This window comes from Temnothorax curvispinosus, unplaced genomic scaffold (assembly GCF_003070985.1).
Source record: "Temnothorax curvispinosus isolate PA1 unplaced genomic scaffold, ASM307098v1 QBEX01015150.1, whole genome shotgun sequence".
NCBI lineage: Eukaryota > Metazoa > Arthropoda > Insecta > Hymenoptera > Formicidae > Temnothorax > Temnothorax curvispinosus.
In genome coordinates, this window is record NW_020224930.1 from 143,715 (window position 1) to 161,068 (window position 17,354).

The following is a 17,354-nucleotide window of genomic DNA, read 5'->3' on the forward strand; positions in this document are numbered from 1 at the left end:
CCGGCGAGACACTTGTCGGCTTGTCGCGCCCGCTGTTTACTCGCGCGTGATTTGAAACGACTGCGACGTCACGCCGCGACGCCATCCGACTCGCGTAGCGAGAGGCGCGTCTCGCCAAGTTGCAAACACTCGCGAACCTGGGGATAAGGAAGAAATCTTTACAAATGATACAATTTAACGTTGGATTTTCCATAAAGTAGAGATTGTGAGGAAAAGAGAAGAGCACACGTACGAATGAATTTGTACCATTTACGACGAATGAACAAATGCCATGCCTGTTTTAATAAATCCTTTAACGAAAGACGGAATATATTCGTGGACGCACACTTGAATTATTTGTTCGCACTCACGATGTTATTCGCACGCAAGGTCGCTCGGTCGTTCGCGATCGCGACGAGGCCTACGCACAATCACGGGAGAACGTTAAACGCGCGCCATCGTTCTCTTTAGTCAATCAATTAATTATTAATTCTCGCGGTTAATAATGAGAGCTATAATTTATTAGGGCACTTTCTCGCGCGATTCACTCGTTCGAAGGAGGAATCGAAACGGAGGAGACGTGAATGTTGAGTTGCCGTTTCACTGCGACACACACGGGACGACGATTGTCTATTAAGATTGAAATATATCTCGCTTCGAAACATTCGTTCTTCACGTACAGTTAACTCACTGATCACGGTGCACTGCGGGAGAACCGACAAATCATATTCGGGAGGACGATACACGTACGGCGTCCAAGCACGGCATTCCGCTCGTTGCACCGTCGACACGAGAAGGAACGGAGTATTCGGCAGTTTCGGCACACGCTCAGCTCGCAGTTCTTTGCAACCGGATTTCTTCTCGTTGACGAGATTCACGAGAAAGGAATACACGACCCTGACGACCGACAACGTCTCGCGGCTCTCGCGCCGATATGAATGCGTCGCGTATTGCTTGCGCCGCGTCGCCGTAAAGTCAGGAGCCGCGATTGGCTGCTCGCGAATCGAGCCCCCGCGTCCCAGCCAATCACGTTCGAACGCTCTGAGCCGCCGCGGCACCAGACGTTACCGTTGAATTAATTCAATTGAAGCTTTGAAACGACGTTACCTGCAAAGTCGATGCGTGGCCTCGCGGTTCGTTGTTTTCGTCGGTGCTCGGCGAGGTTTTATGTATTATCAACGCCTGCGAAAGCTCATTATCTTCGATCAACCAAATGAGGGTCCGACTAGCCGTTCATTTGACTCGCGTAGTAGTCGCCCACCCCACCACCCACCAGCCCCACCTCGTACATTTCGTCGCCACTCACTTTGAATGTACGCAATTTAATTGTATATCTTATATTATATACTGTGTAATTTTGTATCATGTAATCTTTTTTGTAATGTATTAGATTTTGCGCTAAACTAATAAACTGTATAAAAAAGTAGAAAATAAAAAAAAAAAAACTTATATCCAAAGAAAAGAGGACCGCTGATTGAAATCGGCGGGGGTGGTGGAGGGCCTCTAATACAGATTCTGTCCCATTTTTATCGGACGGAATTTTAATTTATTGTTACTTAGCTAAAAAGTGGAAGTGTAAAATTAGAAAAATCTAGGCCGGTCGTTGGCATGATCGCTCTCAGATCTCTCCGATTTTGTCTAACACAGGTATGTAAAAATAATTATATAAATGCATATTTTATACATTATAATTGTATATATATATTATTTTACACATATACATATGTATAATTGCATCGTATTCATTGATAAGTTCCTCAACAGCGCACCTAGCAGTTCCACGACGAGTTAACGAGCAATGGCAGTCGATCTGCGTCGGTCTGCCGCCTCTGCCGCTGTTAAATGTTAAATGTCAAACGCCAGCGAGGGTCCGGAGGGTCGGAGTAGCGACTTGTCAGGGACGTTTTCGGTGGTAGAGATGGCCGCGAAGGAGCCGATCGTCGTCGAGTCGATCGACGGCGGCGGCATTGCCGAGCCCGGGATCGAGCCCGGCGCTTCCACGGAGACGATGCTCGTCACCACCGACAGCTTCGACGAGTACGAGCAGGAGATGAGTAGCAGCATCGACGGTGACAGGCAGATGAAGGAGAGCACGACCAGCACTATCTCCGAGATCCAGGAGGACGTTGTGCAGGACGTTCCCACGATACCCACGATACCCACCTCCGCCAGTCCGGCAGAATCCGAGAAAAACCTTTCCCTCGACGACGCGGAGATGGTTAGGATTTTGTGCGGAATCTGCCTTTTTTTTTTTTTAATTGCGGTGCATGACGACGTCGTGAACTGCCAGATCGTTTTGGAACGTAAACCGAATGATATGTTGCATTTTAGGACGATGTCGCGCATCGTTTGGGCCAAAGTAACATAGACGGAGACCCGCTGCGTTGCAAAGCGTGGCTGGCGCAGAAGAAGCACATTTTTATCCTGAGTCAGGCGGGGAAGCCGATATATTCTAGATACAGTTCAGAAGACAAACTAGTCACAGTTATGGGTGTTATGCAGGCTTTAGTATCGTTTGTCCAAGCCGGCAGCGATATGATCAGATCGGTACACGCTGGCGATACAAACTTTGTTTTCGTCGTGAAAGGTCCGTTGATCTTAGTGGCGGTATCCAAAACTTTGGAAAGCGTACCTCAGCTCACCTTACAGTTAACGTATGTGTCACATTTCCGAACGAAATTTCTCGATAAAATATTTTACATCTGATATTTATACACACTTAATATTGCAGATATGTATATAATCAGATAATCTCTGTGTTGACGCAGTCTCAATTGAATAGAGTGTACGATCAGAGGAGAAACTTTGATCTACGAAGGTTATTAACTGGTAGTGAAAGACTGATAGATCATTTACTGAACTTTATGGACAGAGAGCCCGCCTTCTTTCTAGGAGCCATCAAATGTTTGCCCTTGGTTCCCTCCATGAGAAGTTCCATTACGCAGACCATCATTCAAACTTGCGCTAAGATCAAGGTAAAAAACGTTTATGGAATGTGCATACTATTTGTGAAATCGAAATGAATTCAAGTGCCGGTTCATTAAGAGAAACCTATCTTTCAGAATTTAGTATTTGCCATACTTCTAGCTAACAATCAATTGGTCACACTAGTTAGGATGAATAAATTTTTCCTACATCCAATGGATTTACATATAATACAAAATCTGGTGGACAGTTCCGAGTCGCTCAAAACTGCTGAAAGCTGGACGCCGATCTGCCTACCGAAATTCGATTCCAATGGATACATGCACGGTCATGTGTCCTATCTGGCAGAAGATTGCCAGGCATGTTTGTTGTTGCTCACCGTTGATAGGGACGTGTTTTTCGTGCTATCAGAGGCCAAACAAGTAAGAGTTATTGCGGGGAATTAAATTAATTAAGCAGTAACTATTTGTGTATAAATGTCAATTTATTGAAAAATGTTTGGTAGAAAATCGTGGAGAAATTGCGACGGACAAATTGTCTAGAAGCGATAAACGAGTCTATGAACAAACCGACGGTAACGACTGCCGACATTGGATTACCTGAGATGCGACACGTTTTATACAAATGCAAAAGTACCGCGCAATTCTGGAGTCCCGGAGTTAAACCTCCTTACACAACGGATGAAGAGATAGAACGGTAAAATGCGAACTTTTTAATAAACGATGCAATATTAGTATAATAAAAAATATGTAATATATCTTTTCAGACTATTGGGGCTTTATCAGTGTTTGCATCACAGACTGCATTCTCCTAGTCGACCCTTAAAACTTATATTTCAGCAGCTAGATAAGGAAACGATGTTAGCGTGGGTGAGTAAAATTTTACATGTTAATTTAATTTTTGCGAGACTTATTCTTTAATTTAAAAAAATACTTCTAGGTGGCTTCTGGTTTCGAATTATACGTAACATTTGAGCCTCTGGTAACGAAACCAGATGCCATTGAGGCAGTGAGCAAGCTGTTGAAGTGGATAAAAAAAGAGGAAGAGAGATTATTCATTCTGAACTCGCCCACATTTTAAACATTGCCAAGTAATTTGTAAAATACATAGGGAAAATAATATGTAAAATTGATAGAAATATTTGTCGACCAAATTTCGAAAATGTGTGAGATGCATCAAGGATTCCAAAGTAAAACGTCCTCGTCATAAGTTTCCAAAGGCAGGAGTATAGTTATTTTTCGTCCATTATTATGCATCGGTAATTAATATTTTTTTATTTACTAAAGCAATTGTAATATAACGCAAATAATGTGAAAATGTACATAGATTTAAATATGTTACAACGGATTTGATTCCGGGTGCATGTTGTAATTTTAATACTGAATTCTTGTAAATGTTATATACACCGGCGTTAAAAAATACACGAACATTGATAAGAGCATAAAAAGAACTGACGCAAGATAACCAATTGATTAATTTCTTGCCTCGGTAAGTTTATATAAATTCGTCAAGACCATTTTCCATATTACCATACTTTAATGTCTAGCTCTGTCGCGTTCTCTTCTACGATCTCGATCCCTTTCTCTCTCTCGTTCTCTCTCCCTCTCTCTATCGTCTCTTCTATGGCGATCTCTGTCCCTGTCCTTATCTTTGTGCGACGACGAGTGAGATTTCGGCGATTTGCTGCGTTTACGTTCTCTCCTGTCCCTATCTCTCTCCCTACTTCTCGATCTTGGCTTTTCCTTCTCGGATTTCTTCTCGGATCGGGAATGCCTCTTGTCCCTATCTCTGTGACGGTCTCTGTCTCGTTCGTGATCATCCGGCCTCTTGCGTGGCAGTTCTTTAATTGGTGCAATCTCTTCTTCCTCTGACGATTCGATGCCATCATCCATATCGTCTTCCAATGCCGATATCTTCGCTTCTGTGTAACATAATTAAACATATAACAGAAGGTTGGCTAAATAAAAGTAATATAGTCAAGAAAATATACTCAAATAACGTACCTAGTTCATTATTTTCTTCTAAAACGTGTCTTTTTTGAATTCTCGGTAAAATAACGTCGCAAGACCTCTCTTCTCTGAGAAGGGTGTCGATGAATTCGTCCATGTATATGAGCTCGAATACGCCTTGCTTGTTCTGCATTCTGAGCTTTCTGCTATCGTTGAATAATGGTTCAAGGTATTTGTAACAGTCCTGGGAAGAACCAGTCAGTCTCATATACAATGCACCCAAAGCCCGAACGTACTTATACTCCTCGTTCTTTATAAATTCGACTATGATGTCTTTCTCAGGCTGTATTTGAAGCATTTTCAATATGAGACAGAGAAATGGCGTAGGCTTCACATTGCCGCCGTATACCCCTCCTATGAATCTGAAAGAATAAATGTAAGCGACTAGAGAAAAAAACTTCTCACTCATATATATGGGTACAAAATCGTAGTACGAGCAAGAACAAGGTGATTCCTCGTGCCAAAATAAGTCGAAATTGTAAAATCATTTTTTATTCTAGGCCTTAGAAAATCTATCAAGTACACTTGACATATTCAGAGTGACGATGTCAAGTGTACTTGATAGACTTTCAAAACCGAAGTCTATCTAAAAAACAAAGCCTCATACAAAAAAAAATTATTCTAGAAATTATTTTGTTCTCGCTTGTACTAATTGTAAGATTTTACATCTATCCCGTATCTGTAGAGGTTATATTTTGCTTTTACTAACCTTAACTCCATTGCCTTGTCGACCAACAGTTCGGCGGTCAAAGCGAAACATTCTTCCTTCCAGTATTTAGAATCGTATATCCGGGATCTGATGATCTTCTCGACCAAATATTGCGGATTTGTCCCGCGAATAGACCTAGCATCTTTCACCGTGCGGTTTGCCATTTTTCGAATCCTATTCTGCTATTGTTCTGCTACCATCTGCTACGAATTGCCGGATTGTCATGAATCTTCAATCGGAAGTCACCAGAGGACGCCGATTCGCCGAAAATATACTTTGCGCGATCGATAAAACTTTGTTTCAAACTCATTTGTTATTGATAATACGCGCTCATTGCGCAGTAATTATTTAAGAAATCTATTTTTATTAATATTTAACGTAATTAGAATTAAGATTTTATATACAGGTATTCTACATATAATTTTATATATAGAATTTTAGGAGAAAGATATATTGATTTTTTATAAAAAAAATTAATATAATGTTGATGACTATGAGAACTCTTTTAAACTATTAGAAAAGACTGTTAATAAGATTGTTATAATATACAAATTAAAAAATAATATATATAATTTTACTTTTTTAATGATTTTATCGATATTATATTAGTCTTATTAATATAAAAAGAAATTATATATGTATACATGTAGATACGTGTGTATAAATGTATATATTTCTAGAAGATTTTTTGAAATAATGGAATATAATATACATATTCTATATGCATATATAATTAAGGAAATATATGTATAATAATATTAATTTAATTAATATTATACATAATATTATATATAACTTATATTGATAATTATTGATAATATATATAATTAATCCATACATATACATATATATGTATAGAAGATATATAGAATTAATTATTAATTCCATCCGATCTGACGATTTAAAATACCTGGCATAAACATATAAATATTATTATTATATACTGATTAATTAATAACATTAAGATTAAGAAATACATATATATTTGTGTTAGCTAGAGAAAATAATTCCTCGTTTGTAAGTCCCAACGAATAAAGCCGTTATGTCCAGACGGAGAAATCCGACAAAGCCAACAACACAGCGGCGTGCCACCTTTTTGGTGTCACCTTTCTCTTCGTGGCCGCCTGGGATCCGTGAGGGACCCCTTACCGCGGTCTCCTCTCTCCTCAGTCATTCTTTTTCTCTCTCTCTCTCTCCTCCTCTTTCTTGTTCCCTCTTCTCACACATTCACCTGGCAACCTGGGCTCACCTGGACGGCCATCTTGAAGCGCCTCGTCGTATCGCGCTCCTCGTCTTTCCTCCAAGTCGCATTTTCCGCTCGTCCTTGTAGCCGGTCGCCGCGTCGCGTGCATGTGCCCGTCGCTGCATGTGCAAAATCTCGCGACGTGCAGCAAGGCTCCAGCGATCGCGCCGGTAGCACTCGTCGCGTCGATCGTGCGCCTTCCACCTGGCTTGCTTTCTTTCCTTTCACGCATTCCCATAAGGTCCTGACGTTGCTGACGTCATTTGTGTTCTTTGGAACCTTTCTCGAGGAGGTCTCCAAACGTTACGGTAAGTTGAATTTTCTGCCGGGTGAGAATTCACACAGCCAGACGTCTTTTACGTTCCTTATCGTCATTCGTGATTAACTGTCGCGACTATTATTTGTTCTTTTAAAATGATAGATTAAATTTTAGGTATACATGTTATTTAAAAGACTCGTTTTATCAACAGCTCGTTTCGTGCATCCTTCTGCATTCCAAGACACGTCACTCGAGCGGAGGAAAGATACTCAGGCCGACTCAGCGATTGGTGAACGTGCTCGAACGTAAATGTCACGGACGGCGCAGCCGTTGGTTTAACGCGGACACGAGCGTGCGATCATTTCGCTGGTTCTAAACACAGCGGGACCGGCGATGGGGAAACAGCTTGGGAAGTGAACAGAAGACCCGTGATCTATTGTGAAACAAAGAATAGAGAGACAAGTCTCCGCGATTCGGAGAAAATCCACTCCGCGAAGGGAGAGCGACTTAATAGCAAAATCGTGTCGTGATTGTGTGTGTCGTTTAGCGAAAGTACGGTTCTTTGTTCGCGCGCGCGGGGAGTTTCCTCCGTCTTGCGCACCGCCGATCCCATTGTTGTCGAACAATCGGATCTCGTTGGAGACCGGAGCGTCCAAGAGCGACGACCTTCTCCGACGCGGGTGTGATAACCGCGCGAGCCGGCGCGAAGCCGCGGAATCGCCGTCTCCCTACCGGCGATTTAATCAGGCGATTTAATCTCGCGGTCGCGCCTCCGTCCGTTCCGCGTGTGGGTATTGCGGAGCCGATGTTATGGTCGAACGGCTGCGCGAGAAAGAATCGCTGTTGAACGACGCGCCGCGGTGATCGGGACATCGAGTTCGCGCTGACGGGAAATCGCGCCGCGGCTTCCGGGATGGGTTCGAAGATCGAGTACGTCGAGTCCTCGCACATGTACGCGACCAATTACATCCGCAATTCCAAGGCGATCGGCGTGCTCTGGGGTATCTTCACCATATGCTACGCCATCATCGGCGTCGTCGCGTTTGTCACTCCAGAATGGCTCGGCGACCTGGAGCACGAGAATCCCGGGAGATTCGGCCTGTGGACCAGGTGCAGCTACGGCGGTAACGGTACGTTTGCGCTGTGCCTTCTTATTTTTACTCGATGTAAGGAGAGAATAAAGAATTTTATTTTTATTCGATGTATAACTGACTATTACGACTATTGGTTTTGATCAATTAATCGTCAAGACGTTTCGACCATGAGTCTTTACTGTTAATGATTTGGTTTAAGAAAAGAGAATCTTCTTTTTCATTTCTACCCGACTGTGTGTGTCTGAAATTATTTCGAAATAATCTAGCTTATTATATCTTTGTTCGAGCAACGGAAGTAACCCACTGTAATTTATAAGGCGACGTAATATCTTTTTTCATTTATCTTATCGCATATAATTACTTGCACTGTTAAATTCGTAGTTTATATACTCAAGTTGAGTTATTTTTATAACCATTCCTATATACAGGTCGCCACTGCTCCTACTAAAAAAAATATGTCGTTAATTCGACAATGTCAATTTAGCTAAACCAATGGAGTTGAACTGTTTTTTGTTAAAATAATAAATTTCGATATACATGGTAAAAATAACAAAATGTTATTTAACTCAAGTTATTGATTTAAATTTTATCTCCTTCAATATGTAACAATTTGATTTTCTTGATAATAACCTGTCTACATTCCAAGCCTGAGGGATAATTATTTACATATATTATTAATTCGAAATGTTTCGTAATTAGGTGAGTTAGGCGAGGAATGCATCGGCCGACTGGACGACCTGTCGACCATCGCCAACGTTCCCTTCCGCGCCAGCACGATTCTAGTCGGGATCGCGGTGATAATTGCGCTACTGGCGATCTGCGCGATGCTCATGTTCTTCTTCTGCCAGAGCACCACCGTGTTCTACATGTGCGCCTGGATGCAAGTGGTGTCAGGTAATTATCCGGTCCTGCCTCATCGGGAAAACGTCGATCTCTATAAATGCCAAATGTCGCGCGAGTCGTTCCGCAACTGGCGCATCTGTTTTAGAAAGCGCGACGGATTAGCTAGGCTAATTCGCGCGGCCCGTTACCGCAATCTCGACCGTAATTCCTTATCAACCAGATGCAATTGCAAATTGCGCTGATGCGCCGCGCCAAGCCGAAGCCGGGAAGTGACGCAATCGCCCCGCTTAACGCGTCTTTATTGTACTGAACACTATCGATCGGTTTCATCTCCGACAGCGGAGATAACGGCTTTAAAACGGTGCCGATCGTCGCCGGAAATTGCCCTCGTGTCACGGTCCCGCGCGCGCGAGAAAACTCTCGCAAAAATCTCATAGGAGAGATCTTGTTAAATATGTGTGCCGATGTGCCAAATAATTAAAAGCTCATTGTTCGCGACGCATCTTTCATTGCGCGAACGCAACTATTTATTCGTGAATAATGTCGCGTTGATCCTTTTAGTAAGTTAGAAAGCGCACGATAACCGCAGAAATAATCCAACGTTGCTTGCGTAATGCGACTGGAATAATAATAATGGTATTGCAAGAATAGCCGCTTCATTGATGGATGACGTGTCATCGGAAACATTCACGTTGGCTGAATCGTTAGAGGAGTTACTAGGCAGTTTCATGCGTGTATTATTTTCTTTTCAATTACCTTTTCTTTATATAATAGAGAAGAAGATATAAAGGCATACGCTGCTTCTTTTAAGAATAATAAGATACATAAGATATAAAAAGAATAAGCTACATTTATACATGTATTAATAGAAATATAAATAGATAAATATATAATTAGAAACTTTTTATAATTAAATTATAATTTGTTTCTAATTATAATTTTAGGCATAACAGCATTTTGACCTAAAAGAAGTCTGACTGTGAGAAGCAGAATATTTTATCATTGTAACGTTTATATATATAGACTATACACAGTAAAAAATTTAATGTCCCAGAAAGTCCACTCTAAATTTTGTGTTAAAATAACTCATTCATCGTGTTATTTTTTACATTTAGAAATGTTATATCGACATTTTTTAGTCGATATAACATTTCTAAATGTAAAAAAATAACACGATGAATGAGTTATTTTAACACAAAATTTAGAGTGGATTTTCTGGGACATTAAATTTTTTACAGTGTAGACTTCTTTCCGGTTGAGATGCAGTTGTGTTCTGCCTGAAATTATAATTGGAAACGAATATAGCTCATTCGCGCTAAATATGCTGATACTTTCTCCAGATAGCTCGCATTATCCAGGCGCATGTATAACTTTTAGCATTTCCGCGTCGCGATTTCTAAGCTCGTTATCGGGAATTCGCGTCACGTCACTGACGGAGGACAGACGAAGGGTTTTCTCGCTTCACAAGCGCGTTTTGAGATGCACGCCGTACGTCTTGCGGCATCGAAGGTTCTTCTTTTGCAATTGTAATCATGGCTGATCGTCGCCCGCGGGTCGCCGACGAGTCGTGTGGCGGCCCCAGCGAAATGTAGAATAGACCGTTATAACGTGCCCAAGCCAGTCTGCATATACCGTTCGTCAACGCCTCTATGATTAACGTAAACCAACTGCAGTCGTCGGTCGAATCGATATATGTAGAATCAGAAATAATCTATCGAGACTTTATCTGCATCTTTAATTTGTATCCAAATTAGTTTTGCAACCCGATGACCTACTCCTTTAATGACACGTAGTCTCAATAAGATATGTACGATTCACATTCATGTACATCATAATAGTATCTCTAGATTATGCGCCTTACTGCTCAGTTTTCGTGTTTAATCAGTAAAGTTGCAAAATCGCGCTTTATCTTCTAGTTACAAATAAGGTAAATTCTTCGTTTACTTTTTACAACGACGAATAAATTCTCGGTAGTGCGTGCAGTCGTTGGTCGAGTCACTGAAGTAAACTATCGAGACTTTATCTCTAGGCTGCATTCTAATCCCGATCGTTAATTTGTATCCAAATTAGTGCAACTCGGTGACCTACTCCTATAATGACGACTTGTAGTCTCGATAAGATATGTATGATTCATAGTAGTATCTCTAAATTATGCGCTTTGCTGCCCAATTTCCATGTTTAATCAGTAAAGTTGACAAACCGCGCTTTAGTTACAAATAAGGTAAATTCTTCGTTTACTTTACGCAACGATGAATAAACTCACAGTATGCGTAATAACGCGAAAATTGCACAGTATGCGCCGCAAGATGCTGACTAACAAGTTGACGAGCGTGTAATTTATTAAACGGCAAACGAACGGCGTGACTTATATAACCAGGGTTACATACATCTGGTAGCAAAGTTTCGGCAGTGTCAGCAACAAAGATTCGTTGCAAGCAAACATTAACGCTGCCTCATGTTCGAGTCACGACAGTGAAAGTTACACGCCGAGTCGCGCTCGATCCGTAGCGTGAAACACGAAGAGGAAAATGTATCACCGCGAGAAGCGAAATGACATTTCAAGTATATGAATTGTAGGAATTATATAGGATGTAGCCAGTGATAGCAGCGTTTACCGTCAACCCATAGCAGTCTCTCTGAACCTGGAGTATACAGGAAGATTACGATATGCATTACAAAATCATTAGAAAGTATAAAGAGCGAGTACGTGCGCAGGATGTTGTATAACAAGCAAAGCCAAACAGAATTAGCAAGAATAAAGAGATGCAAATTACCAAACCAACCGTAGAAGTCTACGAAGTGCGAACAAAGGCAACACTGTTAAATATTAAAGTGTGAAATTCAAACCAATACCTTGAGTTAAATAACATTTTGTTTTTTTTTTAACTATCATGTGTGTAAAATTTATTTTAACACAAAACAGTATTATTTTAACTTTATTGGTTTAGTTAAATTAACATTGTTTTAGTAAAGTTGACGACATTCTTTTTTTAATAAGAGTATAGTGGCGGATAGGAATAATTATTACAAACGACTCAAATTGAACATAATTTAGCACTATGAATATAACAGTGAAAAATGAAAACTACAGGTAGAAAATGAATGGAAAGTATATAAAATCGAAGAAAATGATTGAAACCGAGCTCCGTGTTCCACTGTGCGTGATTCGCGCATTGAAATCGCTCGCTCGCCGGGAAACAATATCGCCTCGGCTCGTTGGTAAACGTATTAGCAATGGCAGAAAAGTTACGGTTGTTCACAAGTCCCTTTCACTACCGGCCTCCACATAGCCACCTGCGCGATTACGTCTGTGTAAATGCGAGAGCGTGATCCACGCCCCTGCTGCATCTAACTGGCGATGTGGATGCAAATAATAGAACCATAAGGATAAGGGGCGCCGTATTATTAAAGTGTATTAGACCTGCCGCAATAAGTCCTAACATTGACCATTTATCGTTTCTCGTCAAACTTTCGTCACGCTTCTGCGCTGTATAATTATCTCGAGAAGGAGAAAAAATTAAACGATCATGTACGAATCACAGCGCGAGAAATATTTATAATCTGTCTAGCGGCTTCCAGTGACAGCACATTGGATATATAACTGGATGTTTTATGTAACTATAATAATATACCGGATGCTTTCTTTTCAGCGATCTGTATGGCGATCGGAGTGTGCATCTATCCTCTCGGTTGGGACTCGCCGGTGATCCGCGCCGTATGTGGCGCAGCTGCATCCAGGTGTGTATTTGTGCAGGTCACGCGCGCGTACGTAGAAAAGAAAAATATGAAAGCAAGAATGAAAAATATTTTTGAGCGATTTCTTTTATACACTCGCGGTTTTTACTTGATTCTCGAGAATTGGATGAAATCGACAAATAAGTAGAATTTTATTATCAACTTATCCGGCGTTTAATTTGCGAAGACATCGCGAACTCACAAAAGACTTTTTAAATTAATTTTTGGTACAAAAAGAGGATCTCTTAAAAAAATTAATTCTATATTCATTAAAGAGTCTACGTTAGTGAGAAAATTTTCGCCTTAGAGATTTTATATTGTAACATCATATATCTCAATTAGACGCTATACTTTCGCACGCAAATTATTGCGAAGCGATAAATAATAGCAGCACTGCCTTATACGTTGAAAACATAATCGCGATAGCAATGAACGTGAGAAAAACAGTAATCAGGAAACTATTCTTTTTTAGATACAATCCCGGTGCCTGCGCTGTGAGATGGGCGATACCGCTCGCTGCAATCGCGGCTCTGGATGCGGCCACCTTGTCCGCTCTTGCCTTCATTTTGGCTTCTAGACACGTGAGACTGCAACCGGAACCTTTCAACAACGGATCCTTGTACAAAGGTGATTAACAGCAAGCAATTCTTAAAGCAATTATTAAAATCTTTGCGTCTATTTAACGGGAAATAGCGTGTCATTAATTTTTCATTTGTTTTAGGCGAAGTAAATCCGGGCTACGTGAACGAGGCCCAAAGCGTGGCTGGCTCTCGCAAGTCTCTGTCCTTGAGACCGGTTCTCCTAGTGGCTCCGCCCGAACAGGACCGCTATAGCGAGCTCTCCAGGGCGAAGTCGCACTCGCATCACAGTCTCTACACACCGGCGCCGTCGCATCCGGTGCATACCATGTCTACGAATACTCTCAATCATTCACAGCATAACTTTCAGCTCTAAGACACCTGATCATTGCGAGTATAAAGGATTAAACGGACCTGTATATAGCTGAGATATGAGGTGAAGCTATATTGTACATAAGATGAAACGGCGGAGCGTGAAACTTTTGCGCGATTTGAGCGCAATTGCTTAGATCATCGCTTAGGAACGGAATTTCATGACGATGAAAACTTATGTATAAAACGGATACGACTGACAGCTGTTCCATTCAACGACTGAATGTTTATTATTGCGTGCCGTGAACATTTCCACATTTATGTGGTGTATTTTTAGTCTTATCGATATGTGCCGAAAAGAACTGTCTTCCTTAGACTATTGACTTTTTACATACATATATACAATTATTACGAGTAATTACTGCAAAGTTAATAAAGATTATTACAAAATCTATTAAATATGAAATTAAATTTCGTTTAATTATAGGTATTAATTTACAGAATAGTCCCTCTTATTAAGGAAAATGGAATATTTTTCCATTCAAATCTCTTAATTCTACTCTTAGAATCTCATACTTGTGTTATTTTAATATATATTATGTTTATGTAATTATAGAAAGATTAATCAAGCAATTTCGTAGTTTTGAATACTATATGTTAAGTTTCATACACATGTGTTGTGCAATGTAAGTTAAATGATAATTCAAGAAAAAAATCATTCTAGAAATTTTATCGACGCTATAATCCGTACCGTATTATCGGAGCAATATATATATTATTCATATTATATAATTACTTAAGTTCTTAAGTACTCATTCATGTGCCTTTACAATGTAGTGTCAAGGATAACACTTATGAATTAAATTTTTTATCATGAAGTTATTCTGTATTTTACATAGCTACGGAATACTCGTGCAGCTCCACAGCTTATAATTTTTTCGACGAGATGGTGTATAAAGAGGTATAATTTTTATGCAAATAGATTCTCCTTTTCGGTGTGCAATATCATAATACTCAATAAAAATTAATTATTATTCATAAACTGCCGGATCGTAAAAGTCGTCGCAGATGATGACTACATCGGCTACGATGCGCATTTGGATATGCGACTATTCCGCATCGCAGTCATTTTCTTGTAAACGTTGGCGCATAAAACATGCTGCATAAAGACGTGCAAGGTAAACAAAGTACATGTATCATTTTGACTAGTGTATTTAATGATATCATACAGAATAAGTTTATATTACGAGTATTATTCAATCGATAACTTGCATAATTTTACGCGACGGTCTTCGAAGGCCTGCAGCGACAATACTTGAAACTATAACGAATCGTAATTATATCTTCGATACTTTTTACGTTAGCACTGTTTGATTTTAATTGCAGTTTAATTAACGTCTCAATTTTCTTATCTTTCTCGATCCTAGCTCTAGAGAGATCATTTTCTGAAGTTTGCGGACCAACGAGACTGTTCGGGCGCAATTATTATATTGTACAGAACTATTATTCTAATTGTCAGATCTCTATATGAGCATTCCGTGCAGCGACGTCGCAATATCGCGGTAGATATTTAGATTCATCTTTGACATTCGACAAGGGATATACAAATTTAAATTTTACCTTGTCTCTTTTTTGGCTTACGGATAATTTGACGCACGGAATGCTCATAATTTCGCGTCGTCTAAATCTAAAATAAATATTTCAGGCGAATGCCTACACGAGTAATGGGCCTTTTCCTTTCAGGACGTGTTCCACACTCATCTTAAGATCTAATAATCTCCGTGTATGGCAAATAAAAGGGAAGTTTGAGCGTGTAAGCGTGTTAGCTTCCGCTTGTAAGACAGCCAGTGTAAGTACAGAGGGGTGTGCCACAGACTCCTCGCGTTTTCCTTCACAGACGGTTTGTCAAGCCGATTTGCGGTGAGATCTTTTTTTCCCAAAAGAAGCACCATAAATAAAAGGAAGCGCGAGAAACGCGATTCCTTCCGCGCTTCTTGCAAGATCGAGACGTCACCCCGAAATAAGCATGCAATCGGCGGGCGTGAGGGAGCAAAACGAGCAAATCGTTCGGCATTAAAGCACTAGAGTTTTATAGTGCATTAATTAGTCTGCGATAAGGAACGAGATACAAAGGTTTACAACGTTGTAAATGCAAGGGGGGAAGGGTTGGGGGAGGCCCTACCGGCCGCTCGGTAACACCGCTATTTAATTCCCTTTTTTTTTTACGCGAGCGACGTATCGTCGTATTTTACAAGGTATACACACGGCGTGTCCACGTATGACACTCTCAACCGAACCGTTTATGGCTTTACTGCGCTGCCACCGCGGCTTCTTACGTGTACATCTCCATCCGCGTGCTTTACAGCCGTTTGTTTATTAGGCTTTCATTTAATTGCCCGATCTCCGGGCCGTGTATAACGGCGTCGCGCGGCTATTTCGCACCGGGCTCTAAAGTGCAAACTACAATGGAAACACGGACGCATAATTGCCTTTTCCACGGAGCGGTACACCGTCGAGCGGGCTGCCAAAGACACGTTTCAAGATTCAGCCGGCTATACAGGCTCGAGCTCAGCTAGATAAAAATATTTTCGTCGTCCCCGAGACTTTTATCGGACGTATATCGTGTTTTTCTTCGTGTCGACGGTCGTTACGTAGGCGCGGAGTTATGTCTCGACTTCCAAAGGTGGAATGTACAAGTGTCGAATTTTATTGCGTGACGCGATGGCCTGGAAGTGCTGAATTTCTTACGTTACGTTGGCATGGGAATTACCGCGCGAAAAAAAGCCGGCACGTTAATTGATATTTCACCGCCAGCGATTCGCTATTCGCGATCGACTATTCAAGATAAATTAGTGAAAGTATTGGAAACTTCCCCCGGATTTCCAAGAGCACTTCACGTTTTTCTTCGCCAGTTTTAACTAGCCGTACGCAATTTCAGAATTAAGCGAAATCTTAGATTCTCGAACCAGTTAACAGCCGTGTGTACCGATCGCCAGCGAGAAACGGCGGTCGAGATTTGCAACGCGGAACGGGAGAAATGAAAATAATTTAATTTATAAGTTAACTTACACAAGGAGTACAATATACCTCACTACGTTATGGTTGACACTACAGTTTTTCGATTCTAATATTACATATGGCGCTATATCTTTTTATTTCACTTCACAGAACAGCCACCTCTGTCTCTCATATCTCTCTCTCTCGAAGGAGGAGTAAGAAGCTTCAAAAACCATCTGCTTCTAATCTCTTCTATCAAACTTCTTAATTTCTAAGTTAGACATCTAAGACATTCGCTACTCTCACTGTATCCACAAAGGTTATTCATCAGGTGCAAAGAAATTACTTTCAAGTACACGTGCCGCGATACTCACAAGGGAAGGCTCAGAACTGAACTCCGCCGATTTTGATGAAACCGACTTTGCAGGATTGTAGAGGAAGTTCTCCCGAATGTGATAATACTCCTATTTGGATGCAAACGATTAAATGTTTCCAAAATATTTTAATAATAAATTTATTGCAGACCTTATAATTTGTAGACTCGAGTTTAAATCCCACAATTAATTAATTTTTTATATAATAATATTTTGCGATGAAAATAATTACTGTTGATATAAAAAATAAATTATTTTAACATAAAAAATTTATAGAAATTATAATATAAATAGTCA

The 17,354-nt window shown here is 40.5% G+C and overlaps 3 protein-coding genes across 3 annotated transcripts; 2 read left to right on the forward strand and 1 right to left on the reverse strand.

The window, feature by feature from the left end:
- Window positions 1-1,761: 1,761 nt before the first annotated feature.
- On the forward strand, window positions 1,762-4,264 carry LOC112465366 (protein SAND). The gene is made up of 7 exons (XM_025032881.1): window positions 1,762-2,197; window positions 2,311-2,633; window positions 2,711-2,954; window positions 3,042-3,326; window positions 3,410-3,600; window positions 3,671-3,773; window positions 3,844-4,264. Exons 1-7 carry the CDS (start codon window positions 1,829-1,831, stop codon window positions 3,982-3,984), a joined length of 1,656 nt encoding a protein of 551 aa, XP_024888649.1. The 5' UTR covers window positions 1,762-1,828; the 3' UTR covers window positions 3,985-4,264.
- A 91-nt stretch (window positions 4,265-4,355) lies between these two features.
- LOC112465367 (pre-mRNA-splicing factor 38-like) lies at window positions 4,356-5,818 on the reverse strand. The gene is made up of 3 exons (XM_025032882.1): window positions 5,623-5,818; window positions 4,908-5,275; window positions 4,356-4,825 (listed from the first exon to the last, which is right to left on the reverse strand). Exons 1-3 carry the CDS (start codon window positions 5,784-5,786, stop codon window positions 4,440-4,442), a joined length of 918 nt encoding a protein of 305 aa, XP_024888650.1. The 5' UTR covers window positions 5,787-5,818; the 3' UTR covers window positions 4,356-4,439.
- A 1,042-nt stretch (window positions 5,819-6,860) lies between these two features.
- On the forward strand, window positions 6,861-17,256 carry LOC112465368 (LHFPL tetraspan subfamily member 3 protein). Its single transcript, XM_025032883.1, has 6 exons — window positions 6,861-7,173; window positions 7,336-8,254; window positions 8,918-9,112; window positions 12,712-12,799; window positions 13,269-13,423; window positions 13,518-17,256. Exons 2-6 carry the CDS (start codon window positions 8,038-8,040, stop codon window positions 13,748-13,750), a joined length of 888 nt encoding a protein of 295 aa, XP_024888651.1. The 5' UTR covers window positions 6,861-7,173; window positions 7,336-8,037; the 3' UTR covers window positions 13,751-17,256.
- Window positions 17,257-17,354: the final 98 nt, after the last annotated feature.

What these genes read in the sequence shown, in the direction of transcription:
- LOC112465366 (XM_025032881.1), top strand. Translation starts at nt 1,829, where the DNA reads ATGTCAAACGCCAGCGAGGGTCCGGAGGGTCGGAGTAGCGACTTGTCA. An exon ending in CCCTCGACGACGCGGAGATG is followed by an intron (nt 2,198 to 2,310) that starts GTTAGGATTTTG and finishes GTTGCATTTTAG; the next exon opens with GACGATGTCGCGCATCGTTT. An exon ending in ACGGATGAAGAGATAGAACG is followed by an intron (nt 3,601 to 3,670) that starts GTAAAATGCGAA and finishes ATATCTTTTCAG; the next exon opens with ACTATTGGGGCTTTATCAGT.
- LOC112465368 (XM_025032883.1), top strand. Translation starts at nt 8,038, where the DNA reads ATGGGTTCGAAGATCGAGTACGTCGAGTCCTCGCACATGTACGCGACC. An exon ending in GTGCAGCTACGGCGGTAACG is followed by an intron (nt 8,255 to 8,917) that starts GTACGTTTGCGC and finishes TTTCGTAATTAG; the next exon opens with GTGAGTTAGGCGAGGAATGC. An exon ending in TGTGGCGCAGCTGCATCCAG is followed by an intron (nt 12,800 to 13,268) that starts GTGTGTATTTGT and finishes ATTCTTTTTTAG; the next exon opens with ATACAATCCCGGTGCCTGCG.
- LOC112465367 (XM_025032882.1), bottom strand. Translation starts at nt 5,786, where the DNA reads ATGGCAAACCGCACGGTGAAAGATGCTAGGTCTATTCGCGGGACAAAT. An exon ending in GACAAGGCAATGGAGTTAAG is followed by an intron (nt 5,276 to 5,622) that starts GTTAGTAAAAGC and finishes TTATTCTTTCAG; the next exon opens with ATTCATAGGAGGGGTATACG. An exon ending in AGAAGAAAATAATGAACTAG is followed by an intron (nt 4,826 to 4,907) that starts GTACGTTATTTG and finishes TATGTTACACAG; the next exon opens with AAGCGAAGATATCGGCATTG.